Genomic DNA, 19,970 nt, shown 5'->3' with positions numbered 1-19,970 from the left:
TTTATATTCTTTTGTGAAGTATATGCCTTCAGCTTTTTTTTTAATCTCCATGGTTTCTTGCCAAGCCAACAAATTCTGTATGCATACAGAAAGGTCGTCTATAATATTAGTTTTCTATTCCTGCTATAACAAATCACCACAAATTAGTGACTTAAAACAACATGAATTTATTATTTTCAGTTCTGTAGTTTAGAAGTCCAACATAAAATCTCACTGGGCTAAAATCACTGTGTCAGGGCTGTGTCCATTTTGCAAGCAAAATATATTCATTCACCCCCCGCTTCCAAGATCCCCCCAAAGTCTCAACAATACACTGTAGCATCAATTCAAAGCCTAAAATCTCATCTAAATCTCATGGACTCAAAAATTCCAATAGTATTATCAAAATCTAAATTTGGTATGGGTGAGACTCTTGGTATAACCCATGGTGAGGCAAAATTACTCTCCATGTTTGGACCTATGGAATTAGAAAAGAAATCCCCCGCTCCCAAAACACAAGGATGGGACTGCCATAGAATACAGTTGCAGATATTCCCATTCAAAATAAAACAAAGTGAAAGAGAAAATGTCCCTGGTCCCAAGCAATTCTGAAATACAGTTAGGCAACCTGGAATAGGTTTCTGCATGGGCAGAATTCTGTAACATTCTCAGTTTCACCCTATAGGACTGTCCCTTTGCCCTCAGAGTCATCCTTCCTTTCTCACAAAGGGTAACCTGCATGTATTTAAAGCTGAGTCGTTTTATTGGCTTGATTCCTGCCTGTAGAATTTTGAGGCTCTGATAGCCTTCTTTCACTTTATCCTCTCATTTCTTTTCTAATTCCATAGGTCCATAGATGAAGAGAAATTTTGTCTCCTGAGTCTTTCACTTCATCCTCTCTCTCTCTCTCTCCCTTTGAGCTGCTGCTGATGTAGGATTCTCAAAAACCTTGTGGGTCTACTGTATAATTACAGAGACACAATCTATTAGACAAGAGGCTCCTCCACAGATTTTGCCTAGATAATCTCATCTCTATTTCTGGCTTCTACTTAGATGCTAAGGAAATCTATGAGTCACGCCACTTGATCTTTTCAGTGTTCTGTGTGAGTGAATGCTCTGACCTTTTGATCTTTCTGAGGTTTCAGCAAAAGGTTGTGCAGTGATTCCTTTGGCTTTTTCTTTAGAGCACATTTTCCTGACCGTGAAACTCCTGACTTCAGCACCCTTTACCACTTGGTAGGCTAAGAATTTCCAAAATCATTGAGTCCTGGTTCCTTTTTGTTTAAAATGTCTCCTCTTATTTCTCTACTTTCAAATTTTACAATTAGTGGCAAAAAGAAACCAGGTCACACCTTCAACACTTTGCTTGGAAATCTCTTCGGTTAAACATCCAAGTTCATTGTTTATAAGTCCTCCTTTCCACACAGTTGCAGTACACAAGTCTGCCAAGCTTTCTGCCACTATAATAGGGATCCCTTTTCCTCCAATTCCCAACATTTTCCTCTGAGCCAGCACCTTTAATGTATTTCCACCAACTGTCTGTTCACAATGATTTAGGTATTCTCTAAGAAGATAAATGTTTTCTCTATCCTGCTCCTCCCTTTTTTCTAGTCTAATAGAGTCATTAACAACCATATTTCTATTAATGGTCTGTTCATAGCAATCTAGCCTTTTCCTATCATGCGCCTCAAAATTCTTCCAGATGTGCTCACTGCATAATTCCAAAGCTACTACCACATTTTTAGGTATTTGTTACAGCAGCACTCCACTTCCAGGTACCAAAACCTTCAACAATCTTCTATCTGCTGCTGTAACAAAGTACCACAAACTTAGAGGCTAATACAAAATTCATTTCTTTATCTTACAGTTATGTAAGTTAAAAGTCCAACACAGGTCTTACTGGGCTAAAACCAAGATATCAGTAGGGCTACAGTCTTTTCCAGAGGCTAGAAGGGTGAATCCTTGCTTTTTCCAGTTTCTAGAGGTTACCACATTCCTTGACTCATGGTCCTCTTCCCTCATCTCCAAATCCAGCAACACTGCATGTCTGACCTTGTTTCCATCATCATATCCCTTACTGACGTCTCTTCTGCATCCTACTTCCATTTTTAAGAAGTCTATTCCTTAAAGGGCCCACCTGAATGATCCAGAATAATCTCCCTATATGCCGTCTAGCAATCTTAATTCCCATTCAGCATATAATGTACACATTCACAGGTCCTAGGAATTGGGGCATGGACATCTTTGGGTCACCATTATTCTGCCTACCACATTTACTAATCATTTAAAATGAACTATTAATAGAAATACACCATAATTCAAGGTAGCCTAGCAAGACTCAGAAGGAAGTACTGACAGCTACAAGAAAACAAAAATCTCTCAGTCAATGACTAATTTATTTTAAAATTTTCCAAAACATTAGTGAATCTACCAATCTAACTGAAGATTGTGTGTGTGTGTGTGTGTGTGTGTGTGTGGTGTGTGTGTGTTTGTTTTGTTTTTTTGGCTTTTTTTACTTGTAGTAGATACCGTTAGCTAACTAATCCAACACCCATTTTCAACCCCTTCTCCCTTGTCTGTCCCTAATACTTGGGCTATCTAATGGTAAATACTCACTTTCCTGGCTTCCTAAGTATAATCATATAACACAGTTGTGTCAAATTAAATCTAAAAATTGCCATGGGAAAAGATATTGCATTCCTGATAAAAGAGGCAGATGGTGTGGCACTCCCTGGCTTCCTTCCCAATACCACTCCAGCCTTGAATGTGGTACATTGCCAGGAATTCTGGCATCTATTTTGCAATAATGGAGAATGTCCAAAGAATTCAAGAGACACTACCCCTGACACTGCTGAATGACTGAGCAAACACTAGCTACTCTATGCCTCTAGACTTATGGTTATATGGGAAAAAATAAACTTCCATCTTGTTTATGTCACTGTTTACATCTGCTTTTCTATTATTTTCATCTGAAAGCTTTCCTAATTGAAACTACATTCAACACTACTACTACTTAAACATAAGCACCCTCCTCTAAACATTTATTATGTCGTACAAAACTAGATTAACTTAAATTAGTTACAATAATTAAGAAGGCAACTATTTTAAAAATAATGTTTATTATACATTTTAGAAATATAAATTACATATACTTATTCTAGGACATTTGCAATAAAAAATTTAAAGAAAATATCAGCCACAATCCCAACCATCAAGAGATAAGTCTGTGTAACTTCTATTCATTTTTTTATACACACACACACGCACACACACATTTAAAAAATGTTTTTGTTTTTGTTTTTTTTAAATCCTGAGACAGAGTCTCACTCTGTCACCCAGGCTGGAGTGCAATGGCACGATCTTGGCTCACCACAACCTCCACCTCCCAGACTCCAGCGATTCTCCCACTTCAGCCTCCTGAGTAGCTGGGATTACACACACATGCCACCACCGCCTGGCTAATTTTTTTGTACTTTTAGTAGAGACGGGGTTTCACCACATTGGCCAGGCTGGTCTTGAACTCCTGACCTCAAATGATCCACCTGCCTTGGCCTCCGAAAGTACTGGGATTACAGGCACAAGCCACTGTGCCCAGGCCATAAAATGTTCTTTAAAGTGAGACTATCTGGAATACATAGATTGACTCCAACTCCCATTTAGCACTTTATGAATACTTACTCATATCAGAAGATGTTTTACAAATATTTCCAATACCTAAAATATCTTTAATATAATTATAATATGGTTAATTAAATAATTTTAACAATGGTAGACACATAAGTTGTTTTGTCCTTTTTGCTACTATAAACGGTATTGCAGCAAACATCAATATATATAAGTCTTTCTGTGCCACGTCTGATTATTTTCCAAGGATAGTTCCACAGATGTGACCAGACTAGGTCAAAGGGATAAGGCCTTTCAATTATTCAACAAATGTTGCTAAATTGCTTTCTAGAAAAACTGAATCAATTTATTACTCTCTCTCCTTTGTACAAGAGTTCATCTCCCTTACAAGTACTAAATGCCTTTTTGTTTTTTTTGCCAATTTGATAAGTAAAAATATTATATCTCATTCTTGAATTTTTAATTCATGTTTTTTGGTTACTAGTAAAATGACTAACGACATTTAGATCTTTTATATTGGTTATTTGATGAATTATCACTTGTTTCTTTTTAAGAGTTCTTTATATATTACAGATGCTAGCCTTTGAGGTATTTGTTGTAAATATCTCATTTCAGTGTACATGTTATTTATTTTTTAGTTGTATCTATTTTTATGGACAACTTGATGTACTCAAATCTATCAGTATTGTCTATTGTAACTTCTTTTATCAGATAAGGATGGTTTTAACATGATTAAAAACTTCATTTTTGAAAAGAATGCTTTAAGATATTATATTCTTTTAAATTCCTATTGGCTTTCTTATAGTCAAAAAATAAACAGAAAGCAAAGAGCAAATATTCCACTAAATATATAAGTATTTCATCCTAGATTTTGACCATTCACATACCTGCTTGTGACAATTATCACATCCTCAGAGATGGTAGCCATTTCTTTGATGGTAAGGTAGCACATTCTCCTCAATGTTTGCTGAAAAATTATTTATAAAAGGTAACAGATTATTCATAAGAAAATGTTTTTTAAAATTATTTGAAGTGAGGACCCCCAAGTAGATAAATATTTAGAAAGATATTCTTTAAGAGAGTCTCAACTACCAAAAAAAAAAAAATTTAATATCTGGGTGAGAAAATATTCCAACTACTACTATTTTCTAAACACAACTGATGCACTGACACAATAGGTAAAAACTTAAAAATTCAATTATATGGATCTTTCTACAGAGAGATACAAACTTAGACTCTGATAGCTGGAGTCCAAGACATGTTTTTTGTTTTGTTTTTTGAGATGGAGTTTCACTCTGTTGCCTAGGCAGGAGTGGAGTGGCATGATCTCGGCTCACCACAAACTCTGCATCCGGGGTTCCAGCTATTCTTCTGCCTCGACTCCCAAGTAGCTGGGATTACAGGTGCCCACTACCACGCCTGGCTAATTTTTGTATTTTTTTAGAAGAGACAAGGTACAATTAAAGGCTTGTTCCTGGAAAACATATTTTTTTTAATTCTTAAAAAATATGTAGGGAGAGATGTGCAAACTCTGTACTTTCCTCAGTTCAGTATATACCAATGTTTTCTCCTGAATTCTAAATGAGATTTCTAGATGAATACCTGTATCTAAGTAAGTACTAAGCTAACAATGTTCCACCTATATTCCCCAACTCAAACTGGAGCTCTCATTTGTTCATACACTATAGATAAATGGGGATGGCCAGGTGCCAGGTTCCTCTAGTCTGTCCAGCCTCATCCCTTACTGAGTAACCTCAAATTTCTTTTAAGTAGAGAAACTCAAATACATCAGATACAGCTCCAGAGTCCAAGCTATTGGAGAGAACCTTGATACTACCGAACCCATTAAGGAAAGAGAAGAGAATGAGGATCCTCATGGTGATTAAACACAGGGGGAAAAACAAAACAAAACAGAGAAAGCCAGTATGGGCAGACACATGCGGCAGATCAAAGCTACTATGAGAAGAAAACAAAAAATAAGAATCAAAAGTTCAGGGCTGAAAGAACACCCCATCCCAATTAAAAAAAAAAAAAAAACCTATTATGAGAAGAAGAAAACTGGAGATACAAAAAATTTCATTAAAACACAAAAATGGAGGCTCAACATTATTAGTCATCAGGGAAATGAAAATTACTTATCCAATGAAAAATTAAAACCACATTTCAGAAACTATCTCACACCCACCAAAATGGTGAAAATTCAAAAGTCAAAAAATACAAAATGTTAGCAAAAAATGTGCTCTTAACCACTAAAACATACTTCATAAACAAATACACAGAAATGCTGAATAAAATAGGAACAATAATTTTAAATGTGTAGCCAAGGACAAAATAAAAAGAAGTTCACAGATACTATAAATGAACACAACCAAACATTCGTAGCCACAGAAGGATCTTACTGGCATGGGATATAGTATCTAAAGTCTAGGAAAAAGGGATTCTAAAAGGTGTATTCTTCAAGCACAAGGAAAATCATTGCAGATAACTCAGAAATAGAGCAAGGAATGAAGACTTTTTAAAAAGTGCTGAAGACATAAGTAAGTCACAGTGACTTATGAACAAGACTCGTAAGAAAATGACAGCATAAAATATACATATGTATATGTGCATGTGTGTATGCATATATACACATATATATATTGATATATATGTATAAGGAATCAAAGCATCCTGAGACTCTCGAATTTCTCATGAGTAGGGAAAACACAAAAACAAGTATTTGATTTTGATAAGTCAAAAACTCACTGCACTTTTGAGGCTATTAACAGCTGACCATGTTAATAGCTGTTTTAATGACAATATCTGCTCGTTCCACCACCTATCATTTCTGGGTTTGTGATGGCTGTTCCATTTTTCTCCTGGTTATATATACGATTTCCTGTTGATTTGCATATCAGATAATTTATTAGATGCTGCACATTGTGAAGTTTATTATTTTGGTGCACGATCTTCCCTAGTATTGAACTCTATTCTACTGTGAGGGTAGGTTATCCAGGATTAGTTTTTTTTTCCACTTTGAGGCTTACTTACAGGCTTTTTAAAGTTTCAGTGTAAGGCTATATTTCCATTACTTAGGTAATAATTACTTATGTATGGTTCCCTTCTGAGAACTATTCCAGATGTAGGTCTTTCCACTCTCACTGGTGGGAATACAAACTATTCTGAGCCCTGTGTTCTTCGGATTCTTTCCTTAGCCTTGAGTAGTTTCCTATTTTACATACACAGATCAGTTTTTAGTTATCCAAAGACTCAAGGGATAGTCCTCAGCAGATCATGCAATCCCTCCCTCTCCTCCTTCCTTCTCTTCCCTGCCTCTCTTTTTCTTTCTGGCTCCTTCTTTGGTATTCTGCTTCATAAATTCGAGCTTTCTTGGCTCCCAACCTCCATTTGTTTTCTCAACTCTGAGAGAGAGCTAGGCCTGTAATCTGTTTCTGGGCCGTGATCCAGTACAATCCTAGGGCTGACCTAGTCTCCCTTCTTCAGATCACAGTCCTGGGATGCCTATAATCTAATGTCTGAAAACTGTTATGTCATAAACTGTGTTTGATTTTCTAGGTATTTATAGTAGCAGGGTAAATCCAGCCCATTTACTTTATCATGGATATAAACGAAACAGAAAAATGTTCTTACTATCAAAATAAATAGCGATTTATCTAGTTATTCTTTTATTATTAATTTCCAACACTATTCCATTGTAAATAAAGAACATGGTCTATATGATTTCAATTCTTTGAAATTTGTTGTGTCTTGATTTATGGCTCAATATACAGCTGATTTTTAAAAAATGATCTTTCTGCTCCTTATTTACATTTAATGTAGATAATGATATATTTCAGTCTTTATCTACCAAGTCATTATATGATTTCTGTTTGTCCTGTCTGATCTATGGTTCTCTTCCTCTCTTTCTTCCCCTTCTTTAGGTTTGATTTTTTTAGCCGTTTTTTTGCACAATTAGTTTAGAAGAGAAAAGTAAAAAAAAATAAATGAAACAGAAAGCTGGTTCTATGATGAGATCAATAAGGTTTATAAATCCATAGACAAGTTTCCTAGGAATAAAAGAGAGAAGATACAATTTAACCAATATCAGAATGAAGGAAGACAGATCACTAAGGATTCTCCAGACATTAAAATGGAGGAACATTATGAAGTGTTTTATGCCAAGTTCAACAATTTAGCTGAAATTCCTTGAAAAATACAAACTGGGGAGAGGATTCAAGATGGCGCAATAAGAACAACTCAGGATCGCAGCTCTCAGTGAATGCTCGGAGGGTGAGTCAAAGCCGCATTTCCAGACAAATCTTTGTTGCCCATAGAACGGGGAAATTCCCAGGTGTAGGAAAGACACGGGACCCAAGCACAGCCATTTCAGCTGTTGTGGCTGCTTCGGCCGGCTCTGCAGTGCAGCAGCACTCCACAACAATCCACACAAAACACACTGGCCCGGGTGCCCTGCTAAACCGGCAATCTGAGATTTGGGAGGGCAGATTAGAATATTCATCTGATTAAATGGGACTTGGACAGTGAGCCAGACCAGGAGATTCCTGGGAAGTCATGTTTGAGCCAGTGCAGTGGCTAGCTGCACGGGAAATCACACAGATCCCGGTGCTCTAACATCAGGCGACCGAAACACCTGGGAGAGAGCCATCCATTCAACTTAAAAAAAAAAAAAAAAAAAAAAAGAAAGGTGCTCTGAGGCAGGGAGCCAGGCGAGCGGGCTCGGTGGGTTTCACCCCCACAGGGACAAACAAAATGGCAATTCGAAACACTCTGGGTGAAGAGTTTCACTGTGGGCACAGCTGAACCCAGGATGGTGCAGCTCGGTAGGGGAGGGGCGTTCGCCATTACCAAGGCAATCCGCCCCTACTGAGGTACACTCCCATTGCTGACGCAACCTGCCATTGCCAAGGCAACTCGCCATAACAGAGAGACTCTGCTGCAGGGCGGAGCTGGTGGCAGCAGGGCGGAGCCTGCGGCAGAGCCCACGGCTGCAAGGCAGAGCCCGCAGCAACAGAGCGGAGCCTCAGCAGGCAAATAGTGACTAGACAGCCTCCTACCTGGGCCGGATAGTGCAACGGACACTCATAAAGAAAGCCCCAACCCCCTGAGACAGAGCATCTGAGGATAAAAAGGGGTTTTAAGAGTTCTGCTGCAACAGACTTAAACGCATCTGCCTAACAGCCCTGAATGAACAACGGAGCTCACAGCTCAGCACTTGAGCTCCTATAAAGTACAGACCATCTCCTCAAGCAGCTCCCTGACCCCTGTATATCCAGAGTCGCCTCAAAAAGGACTGATCAGACTGGCATTAGGTGGGCGTCATTCTGGGACAAAGATAGCAGAAGAAGAAACTGGTAGCATCCCTCACCGTTCTGCAGCTGCTGCAGGTGTACCCCAGACAAGTAGGGCCTGGAGTGGACCTCAGCAGTCATACAGCAGAGGGGCTAGACTGGTAGAAGGAAAACCAAGTAACAGAAACACCCTGTCATCAACAATCTGGGCGTCCACTCAGAGACCCAATCGAAAAGTCAGCAACTACTCAGACGACGGGTGGATAAATCCACAAAGATGTGAAGAAACCAGCGCAAAAAGGAGGAAAACACCTGAAACCAGAACAGCTCGCCTCCTACAAAGGACCAAAACTCCTCACCAGCAAGGGAACAAAGCTGGACGGAGAATGACTGTGACGAAATGATGGAATCAGACTTCAGAAGGTGGGTAATGAGAAACTTCTGTGAGCTAAAAGAACATGTTCTAAATCAATGCAAAGAAACTAAGAACCTTGAAAAAAGATTTGAAAAAAGATTCGAGGAAATGATAACAAGAATGGATAACTTAGAGAGGAATATGAATGAATTGAAAGAGCTGAAAAACACAACACGAGAACTTGGCGAAGCATGCACAAGTTTCAACAGCCGAATTGACCAAGCAGAAGAAAGAATATCAGAAGTTGAAGATCAACTCAATGAAATAAAACGAGAAACCAAGATTAGAGAAAAAAACGCAAAAAGGAATCAACAAAGTCTCCAAGAAATGTGGGATATGTGAAGAGACCTAACCTACGTTTGATAGGTGTACCAGAAGGGAACGAAGAGAATGAATTCAAGCTGGAAAATACTCTTCAGGATATTATCCAGGAAAATTGCCCCAACCTAGCAAGGCAGGCCAACACTCAAATCCAGGAAATACAGAGAACACCACAAAGATACTCCGCAACAAGAGCAACCCCAAGGCACATAATCATCAGATTCACCAAGGTTGAAATGAAGGAGAAAATATTAAGGGCAGCCAGAGAGAAAGGTCCAGTCCCCCATAAAGGGAAGCCCATCAGACTCACAGCAGATCTCTCGGCAGAAACGCTAGAAGCAAGAAGAGAGTGGGGGCCAATATTTAACATCCTTAAAGAAAAGAACTTTCAACCCAGAATTACATATCCAGCCAAACTGAGCTTCATAAGTGAAGGAAAAATAAAATCCTTTGCGAACAAGCAAGTACTCAGAGATTTTGTCACCACCAGGCCTGCTTTACAAGAGCTCCTGAAAGAGGCGCTACACATAGAAAGGAACAACCAGTACCAGCCATTCCAAAAACACACTAAATGCTAAAGAGCATCAACATAATGAAGAATCTACATCAACTAACGGGCAAAACAGCCACTTAGCATCAAAATGGCAGTATCAAATTCACACATAACAATATTAACCCTAAATGTAAATGGGCTAAATGTACCAATCAAAAGACACAGACTGGCAAATTGGATAAAAAACCAAAATCCATCAGTGTGCTGTATCCAGGAAACCCATCTCACATGCAAGGATACACAAAGGCTCAAAATAAAGGGATGGAGAAAGATTTACCAAGCAAATGGAGAGCAAAAAAAAGCAGGAGTTGCAATTCTCATCTCTGATAAAATAGACTTTAAAGCAACAAAGATCAAAAGAGACAAAGAAGGACATTACATAATGGTAAAGGGATCGATACAACAAGAAGAGCTAACGATCCTAAATATATATGGACCCAATAAAGGAGCACCCAGATACATAAGGCAAGTTCTTAATGACTTACAAAGAGACTTAGACTCCCACACAATAATAGTGGGAGACTGTAACACTCCACTATCAATATTAGACAGATCAACTAGACAGAAAATTAACAAGGATATCCAGGGCTTGAACTCAGACCTGGAACAAGCAAACCTGATAGACATTTACAGAGAACTCTCCACCCCAAAGCCACAGAATATACATTCTTCTCAGCACCACATCACACCTACTCTAAAATTGACCACATAATTGGAAGTAAAGCACTGCTCAACAAATGCAAAACAACTGAAATCATAACAAACAGCCTCTCAGACCATAGTGCAATCAAGTTAGAACTCAGAATTCAGAAACCAACCCAGAACCACACAGCTTCATGGAAACTGAACAACTGGCTCTTGAATGTTGACTGGATAAACAATGAAATGAAGACAGAAATAAAGAAGTTCTTCGAAAGCAACAAGAACGAAGACACAACATACCAGAATCTCTGGGACACATTTAAAGCAGTCTCTAGAGGAAAATATATAGCAATAAGTGCCCATATGAGAAGAGTGGAGAAATCTAAAATTGACACCCTATCGTCAAAATTGAAAGAGCTAGAGGAGCAAGAACAAAAAAACTCAAAACCTAGCAGAAGACAAGAAATAACTAAGATCAGAGCAGAACTGAAGGAGATAGAGACATGAAAAACACTTCAAAAAATCTATAAATCCAAGAGCTGGTTTTCTGAAAAGATCAACAAAACAGACCACTAGCCAGACTGATAAAAAAGAAAAGAGAGAACAACCAAATAGATGCAATAAAAACAATGAAGGGGAAATCACCACAGACTCCAAAGAAATTCAAACCATCATCAGAGAATATTACAAACAGCTCTGTGCACATAAACTAGTAAACCTGGAAGAAATGGATAAATTCCTGGATACCTGTGTCCTCCTAAACCAGGAGGAAGCCGAAACTATGAATAGACCAATAACAAGGTCTGAAGTCGAGGCAGCAATTAAGAGCCTACCACACAAAAAAAGCCCAGGTCCAGATGGGTTCACAGCCGAATTCTACCAGACACACAAAGAGGAGCTGGTACCATTCCTTCTGAAACTATTCCAAATAATCCAAAAAGAGGGAATCCTTCCCAAATCATTTTATGAGACCAATATCATCCTGTTACCAAAACCGGCAGAGACCCAGCAAGAAAAGAAAACTTCCGGCCAATATCCATGATGAACATAGATGCAAAAATCTTCAATAAAATATTGGCAAGCCGATTGCAACAGCACATCAAAAAACTTATCCATCATGATCAAGTAGGATTCATCCCAGGGATGCAAGGCTGGTTCAATATACACAAGTCTATAAACGTAATTCACCACATAAACAGAACCAAAAACAAAAACCACATGATTATCTCAATTGATGCAGAGAAGGCATTTGACAAAATTCAACAGCCCTTTATGCTAAAAACCCTCAATAAACTCGGTATCGGTGGAATGTATCTCAAAGTAATAAAAGCTATTTACGACAAACCAACAGCCAATATCGTACTGAATGGGCAAAAACTGGAAGCATTCCCTTTGAAATCCAGCACTAGACAAGGATGCCCTCTTTCACCACTCCTATTCAATATAGTACTGGAAGTTCTAGCCAGAGCAATCAGGCAAGAAAAAGAAATAAAGGGTATTCAAATAGGAAAGGTGGAAGCCAAATTGTCACTATTTGCAGACGACATGATAGTATACCTAGAAGACCCCATCGCCTCAGCCCAAAAACTCCTGAAACTGATAAGCAACTTCAGCAAAGTCTCAGGATATAAAATCAATGTGCAAAAATCACAAGCATTCATCTACACCAATAACAGACTTAAAGAGAGCCAAATCAAGAACGAACTGCCATTCGCAATTGCTACAAAAAGAATAAAATACCTTGGAATACAACTCACAAGGAACGTAAGAGACCTCTTCAAGGAGAACTACAAACCACTGCTCAACGAAATCAGAGAGGACACAAACAGATGGAGAAACATTCCATGTTCATGGTTAGGAAGAATTAATATCGTGAAAATGGCTATACTGCCCAAAGTAATTTACAGAATCAACGCTATCCCCATCAAGCTACCATTGACTTTCTTCACAGAACTGGAAAAAACCACCATGAACTTCACATGGAACCAAAAGAGAGCCCGCATAGCCAAATCAATTCTAAGCAAAAAGAACACAGCGGGGGGCATCACACTACCGGATTTCAAACTATACTACAAGGCTACAGTAATCAAAACAGCATGGTACTGGTACCAAAACAGAGATATAGACCAATGGAACAGAACAGAGGCATCGGAGGCAACACAACATATCTACAACCATACAATCTTTGATAAACCTGACAAAAACAAGCAATGGGGAAAGGATTCCCTGTTTAATAAATGGTATTGGGAAAACTGGCTAGCCATGTGCAGAAAGCAGAAACTGGACCCCTTCCTGACACCTTACACTAAAATTAACTCCAGATGGATTAAAGACTTAAACATAAGACCTGGCACCATAAAAACCCTAGAAGGAAATCTAGGGAAAACCATTCAGGACATAGGAGTAGGCAAGGACTTCATGAACAAAACACCAAAAGCATTGGCAACAAAAGCCAAAATAGATAAATGGGACCTAATCAAACTCCACAGCTTCTGCACGGCAAAAGAAACAGTCACTAGAGTGAATCAGCTACCAACAGAATGGGAAAAAATGTTTGCAGCCTACCCATCTGACAAAGGGCTGATAACCAGAATTTACAAAGAACTCAAACAGATTTACAAGAAAAAAACAAACAAGCCCATTCAAAAATGGGCAAAGGATATGAACAGACACTTTACAAAAGAAGACATACATGAGGCCAACAAACATATGAAAAAATGCTCATCATCACTGGTCATTAGAGACATGCAAATCAAAACCACATTGAGATACCATCTCACGCCAGTTAGAATGGCGATCATTAAAAAGTCTGGAGACAACAGATGCTGGAGAGGATGTGGAGAAATAGGAACACTTTTACACTGTTGGTGGGAGTGTAAACTAGTTCAGCCATTGTGGAAGACAGTGTGGCGATTCCTCAATGCTTTAGAAATAGAAATTCCAGTTGACCCAGCAATCCCATTACTGGGTATATATCCAAAGGACTATACATCGTTCTACTATAAGGACACATGCACACCAATGTTCACTGCAGCACTGTTTACAATAGCAAAGACTTGGAACCAACCCAAATGCCCATCGATGATAGACTGGATTGGGAAAATGTGGCACATATACACCATGGAATATTATGCAGCAATCAAAAATGAGTTCGTGTTGTTTGTAGGGACATGGATGAATCTGGAGAACATCATTCTCAGCAAACTGACACAAGAACAGAAAATGAAATACCGCATATTCTCACTCATAGGTGGGTGATGAAAAATGAGAACACATGGACACAGGGAAGGGAGTATCAAACACTGGGGTCTATTGCGGGGAAGAGGGGAGGGACAGCGGGGGGAGGAGCTGGGGAGGGATAGCCTGGGGAGAAATGCCAAATGTGGGTGAAGGGGAGGAAGGGAGCAAAACACACTGTCATCATGTTCTGCACATGTACCCCAAAACCTAAAATGCAATAAAAATAAAATAAAATAAAAAAGAAAGATACAAACTACCAGACTACACTAGAGAAGACAGATAACCTGAATGGCATCATATGTATATTTTTTAATGAAGTTAACCCAAAAAGGCCTTCCTGCTAAGACAGCTTCAACAGTGAACTCTAACAAACATTTAAGGAGATCCCAAGAAAAAGATAAACATATATAAGTTCATTTAATTTCTAGAGACTACCAATAAATAATACAAATACAAGAGCATGAAAACATACTATCTACTTTAGGGATAAATTTGACAAACTATGTGTAGGACTTGTACACTGAAATGTGAATAAGGGGATATATATCATGTTTCTGAAGCAGAAAACTCCATAGTGCTACAATGTCCATTCTTATAAAATTGCTCTTTAGATTTAATGCAAGCCCCATCACAGTTCCAAAAAGCTTATCTATATAAAAAGATATTACATATAATATAATCCTGTCTATTTCTATACACCTACATATTTCTACATATCTAAATAAATATATATATATTATTTAAAATCCATATGGAAATGCCAAGGATGCCAAAGAGCCAAAACAATTTTGAAAAACAGAAATACTTGCACTGCAAAACTTACTATAGTAGGTTTTAAACCTAAAGTTAATCAAGACAGCATGGAACTAAGGAAGAATAGACATATAAGTCAATGAAACAAAATAATGTTCCAATAAACCAATGCAACTCTATCATCTTACCATCTCCTCCCTTTCTCCTTCCACATGGATATTCAATTGTTCCAGAACCATGTATTAAGAAAACTAAAGAAAGAAGAAAAGGAACAGGCAGTGGATGGAGGAAGAGGAAAGAGGTGAAAGGAAACCCAACCATTACTTTATAGCACATACAAAAATTAATTTGAAATGGAACATAAGGTAATTGACATAAAACTACAACGTCCCAGAAAAAAAAAGCACAGGAGAAATCGTTGTCACCTTGGGTTAAGCAAAGATTTCTATGATGTGACATAAAAAGCACAATCCATAACAGAAAAAAATTGACAAACTGGACTTCATCAAAATTGAAAACTTCTGCCCTTTGAAAGAATGTAAGAAAATAAAAACATAAGCCACATACTAAGAGACAATATTTGTGAAACATATCTGATAAAGGATTTATATCCAGAATGCATTAAGATCTCTTAAAACTCCGTAATAAGAAAATAAACAATCCAATTTTTTTAATGGCCAAAAAAGATATGAACAAATCCTTCACCAAAAGAAAATATATGGAAGGTAAAAATACAAATGAAAAGATATTTGAGATCATCAGTCATTAGGAAAATGCAAATTTAAGCCACAAAGGAATACCATTACGCATCTATCAGAATGGTAAAATTAAAAACAAAAATAAAAGCGACAATACAAACTGCTGGCCAGAATGCAGAGCAAACTGCAGCTCTCATACAGTGATGGTGAGAATTGTTACAAATATTTTAGAAAAATGGGTTGGTAGTATCATACAAAGTTAAACGTACCCACACCTACATATGTCCCAGCAATCCCACTCCCAGGCATTTATCCAAAAGAAATAAAAATGTATATTCATACAAAAATCAAAACATGAATGTTTATAGCGATGTCACCTATAATTACCAAAAACTGGCAATAAGCCAAATATCCTTCAACTGGCAAACAGATAAACAGAGGTACATCCATTCAATGGAATATGACGAGGAAATAAAAATAAACTACTGATACAAACAAAAATATGAATGAATCTCACATGCATTATGCTAAGTAACTGAAAAGAAACTCAAAAGAGGCTTCATACAGTATATCATTCATATGACTTCCTGGAAAAGGCAAATTTATAAGGAAAGAAAAGAGATAACTGATTGCCAGGGGCTGAGGTGGGGAGAGAGGAGTAGATGATAAAGAGACACACGGGAACTTTTTGAGGCAGTGGAAATGCTCTAAATCTAAAAAGGATCAATTTTACTACATGTTAAACTATACTTTAAAAACAAAAGTTAACAATGCAGTGAATGAAAAGGCAAGCCACAAAATGGAAGGAAATATTTACAAAACACCTATCTGATAAAGAACTTCTACCCAAAATATATAAAGAAACTTATAACTCAGTAAGATGACAATCTGAATTTTTTTTTTTTTTGAGACAGAGTCTTACACTGTCGCCTGGGCTGGAGTGCAGTGGCACGATCTCAGCTTACTGCAACCTCTGCCTCCCAGGTTCAAGTGATTCTCCTGCCTCAACTTCCCAGGTAGCTGGGATTACAGGCATGCCACCACACCCAGCTAATTTTTTGTGTTTTTAGTAGAGATGGGGTTTCATTATGTTGACCAGGCTGGTCTCAAACTCCTGACCTCCTGATCCCCCTGCCTTGGCCTCCCAAAGTGCTAGGATTACAGGCGTGAACCACCACCCCTGGGCAACAACCTGATTTTTTAATATGGTAGCAAATTTTAACAGATACTTAAATCAGATATACAATGGCAAATAAGTACATGAAAATATGCTTAATATACTCATCATTAGGGATATGCAAACCCAACAATGCCACTCCTAGATATTAATCAAAGAGAAATAGAAACATAGGTTCATACAAAGACCTGTACTGGAATATTTTTAGCAGCTTTATTCACAATATCCATAAACTGAAAACAACCCCAAAATCCATAAACTTGTGAAAAGATTTTAAATAAATCAGATTACCTCCACAAAATGGAATACTACTCAGTAGTAAAAAGGAACTAAGTACTGATACATATAAAACCTTGGATCAATCTCAAAAGCCATAAGCTAAAGAAACAAGACATAAAAATCACACAAGACTATATACTATAGGATTAGATTTAAATGAAATTCTAGAAAACTCAAAGCTACCCTGTCAGAAAGTAGACCTGGTGCCAGAGTTAGGGTGAGGGAACAAGGATGGATATGAAGATACATTTGATATAAATATGAAGGTGCATCCTGGAATGGTGAAAAGTTTCTACATCATGACTGTAATGGTGGTTCCATGACTCTATACATGGTCAAAACTCATTAAACTGTACACTTAAAATTGGTGAATTTTACTGTATGTAAGTTATATTCAATAAAGCTTATTTTATTTTTAAAAAGACTAAAGTTTTTTAAAACTTTAACCTATAAGTCAGTAGGAGGAAATTAATAAGCAAAGAATATCAATAGGCAATTCAGAGACAAAAGCAAATGTCTATTAAACATATGAAGAGTTTCAACCTCAGCAGTGATCATGGAAATGCAAAATTAAAACCACAAAAAGATGCCATATAATATTCTCCAAAAGGCATGTACTTGGGCACAACAATAAGAAATGCTGAGGATTTGCAGCAATGCATGTATAAATTAATACAACCTCTCATCTAAAAGATCAATTTGACATGATCAAAAAACAAGTATTATCTAGAAATTCCGCTTGTAGGTATCTACCCCAGAAAAAGTCTCACTGTATACATCAACATTATGTGCAGTATCATTTGTAATAGGTAAAATGTGGGAACAGCTTATATCTACCAACGGGAGAACGGATAGATTACTGTATATTCACATATTGGAATTCCACATAGAAGCAAAAGTAAATAAAGTAGAAGTACATGTAACAAGCAAGTAAATATTAAAAATGCATTAATTATAAATATTACAGGCCAGGTGCAGTGGCTCACGCCTGTAATCCCAACACTTTGGGAGGCTGAGGCAGGCAGATCACAAGGTCAGGAGACTGAGACCATCCTGGCCAACACGGTGAAAACCCATCTCTACTAAAAATACAAAAATTAGCCGAGTATGGTGGTGTGTGCCTGTAGTCCCAGCTACTCAAGAAGCTGAGGCAGGAGAATCACTTGAACCCAGGAAGAGGAGGCTGCAGTGAGCCGAGATCACACCACTGCACTGCAGCCCGGGCAATGTCCCAAAAATAAAAATAAAAAAAACTCCGCAACATTGCAAAATAATATGAAGATGTTATCTTTACATTTTAAGACACAGAAAAACACAAAATATTGATTATAGATATAAACATATGTAATCCTCATATATTAATATAAACAAGGATAAAAGAATACCAACTTGAAGACAGTAATTACCTTCTGGTAAAGGAATGCTGGTAAAGGAAGGAGCTCCACATGCTTCTGGCAAAATCTCTACCTCTCTTTGCCCCAAAACAATCACTCCCTCAATTCCATGTTCTGCCTAAGGAACCATTAAAACTAATCACATCATGTGGTGCATGGCTACTTACTTCAGTCACTACAAAAAGCCCAAAATATTCTAGTCAATATTCAATAACCTGCAGAACTTATTCCTTTCATCTGGGAATAGCACCTCGTCTGACTCCATTTTCCACCACTGTGTTCTCTGGTATTTCCTCAAACTCTTCCCTGAACATTCCTATCTTTTTCTCTAACCGAAACCTGGCTCTCTCCCAGGGATCCTCCTGCAGCCCTCTGAAATAGTGGCTGATTTCTTTCCCATAACCCTCATGCCACCAGGCCTACAGGTGGGGGGGCTTATACCTTTAAACTATGTCACCTGCTACCATTGCTGGTTGCCCATTAAACCCCAGGTTACTTCCCTTATTTTTAAAAATTACTAGTACTTTGTTCACTGTCTCTCCAATACTAAGCCAGTAATAAGTACTGGTGGTTTTAATATCCATACAGATGATATCTCTAAACCTCTGACCTCTTCATTCCTTGACCTCCTCTTCTCCAATGATGCCATCCTCCCTGCAATGATCACCCACTTCCATTGCCACAGCCTCTATCAGTAACAGCATCCCTTTCCAATTTCATTTCCAAGCACTCACACTCCTGACTCCAAAATTCCTTCACTCTATCATGACCTACAATCCACTGATCTATCAACTTTTTGGTGTCCCTATCAACCCCTGTTCTTGCTTCCCTCCTAACCAAAGACTCCACAGTCAACGTTTCAACCACTCAACCTTTGATTCTCCCTCTCTCTATTTACTGACCTGGCAAAACTTCAATCTTGACTAAACCCTATCTCTAACTCTTCAATGCTTTAACCTGCAACATTCACCAAGCTACCTGCTAATACTTAAATACATGAGCACTAACCTCAACAGGGTATTAGTCCTATTGAATAATCCTATATTTCCCTAATCCATTTCCTAGAAAACAATTTCACATCTTCTTTTCTTTTCTTTTTAATTGTACTTTAGGTTTCGGGGTACATGCGCAGATCCTACAGGACTGTTGCATAGGTACATACGTGGCAAGATGGTTTACTGCCTCCACCCCCACCCATCACTATATCTGGCATTTCTCCCCATGTTATCTCTCCCCAACCTCCCCATCCCCCACTGTCCCTCCCCTTGCCCATCCCCCAACAGGCCCCAGTGTGTGATGCTCCCCTCCCTGTGTCCATGTGTTCTCATTGTTCAACATCTGCCTATGAGCGAGAATATGCAGTGTTTAGTTTTCTGTTCTTTTCTTAATATAAACCTCTGTGCTAGAGGCTTCAAAAGTTTGTCCTCATTCTGTTTCTTACTCTGCTTCCTTTTCTCTACTACATGTCCAGTTTTTCTTCCCAACTGCCAGCCCTCTGAACAACAGCAGCCTTGGGCCTACCACCAGACAACTGGTTGCAAAAGCAGAGCCACAAAAGAGGCAATAGCCTTCCATGACTTCTGTGATAACTTCCCTCGGAACGCCAC

General features: G+C 38.2%; 1 protein-coding gene across 6 annotated transcripts in view; it reads right to left on the bottom strand.

Annotated features, from left to right (window-relative positions):
• COPG2 (coat protein complex I subunit gamma 2) overlaps positions 1-19,970 on the bottom strand; it is a 150,571-nt gene that overhangs the window by 124,150 nt on the left and 6,451 nt on the right. For 4 of the 6 annotated variants that reach the window (XM_054237697.2, XM_009003063.5, XM_054237698.2 and 1 more), the window contains exon 5: positions 4,491-4,570. The exons of the other annotated variants lie outside the window; for them this stretch is intronic. In XM_054237697.2, the coding sequence (XP_054093672.1) occupies positions 4,491-4,570 (80 nt within the window). The remainder of the gene's footprint in view (positions 1-4,490; positions 4,571-19,970) is intronic. 6 annotated transcript variants of the gene reach the window in all.

Source organism: Callithrix jacchus, chromosome 11 (assembly GCF_049354715.1).
Source record: "Callithrix jacchus isolate 240 chromosome 11, calJac240_pri, whole genome shotgun sequence".
NCBI classification, from domain to species: Eukaryota; Metazoa; Chordata; class Mammalia; order Primates; family Cebidae; genus Callithrix; species Callithrix jacchus.
This window is presented reverse-complemented; position numbering and strand designations above follow the sequence as displayed.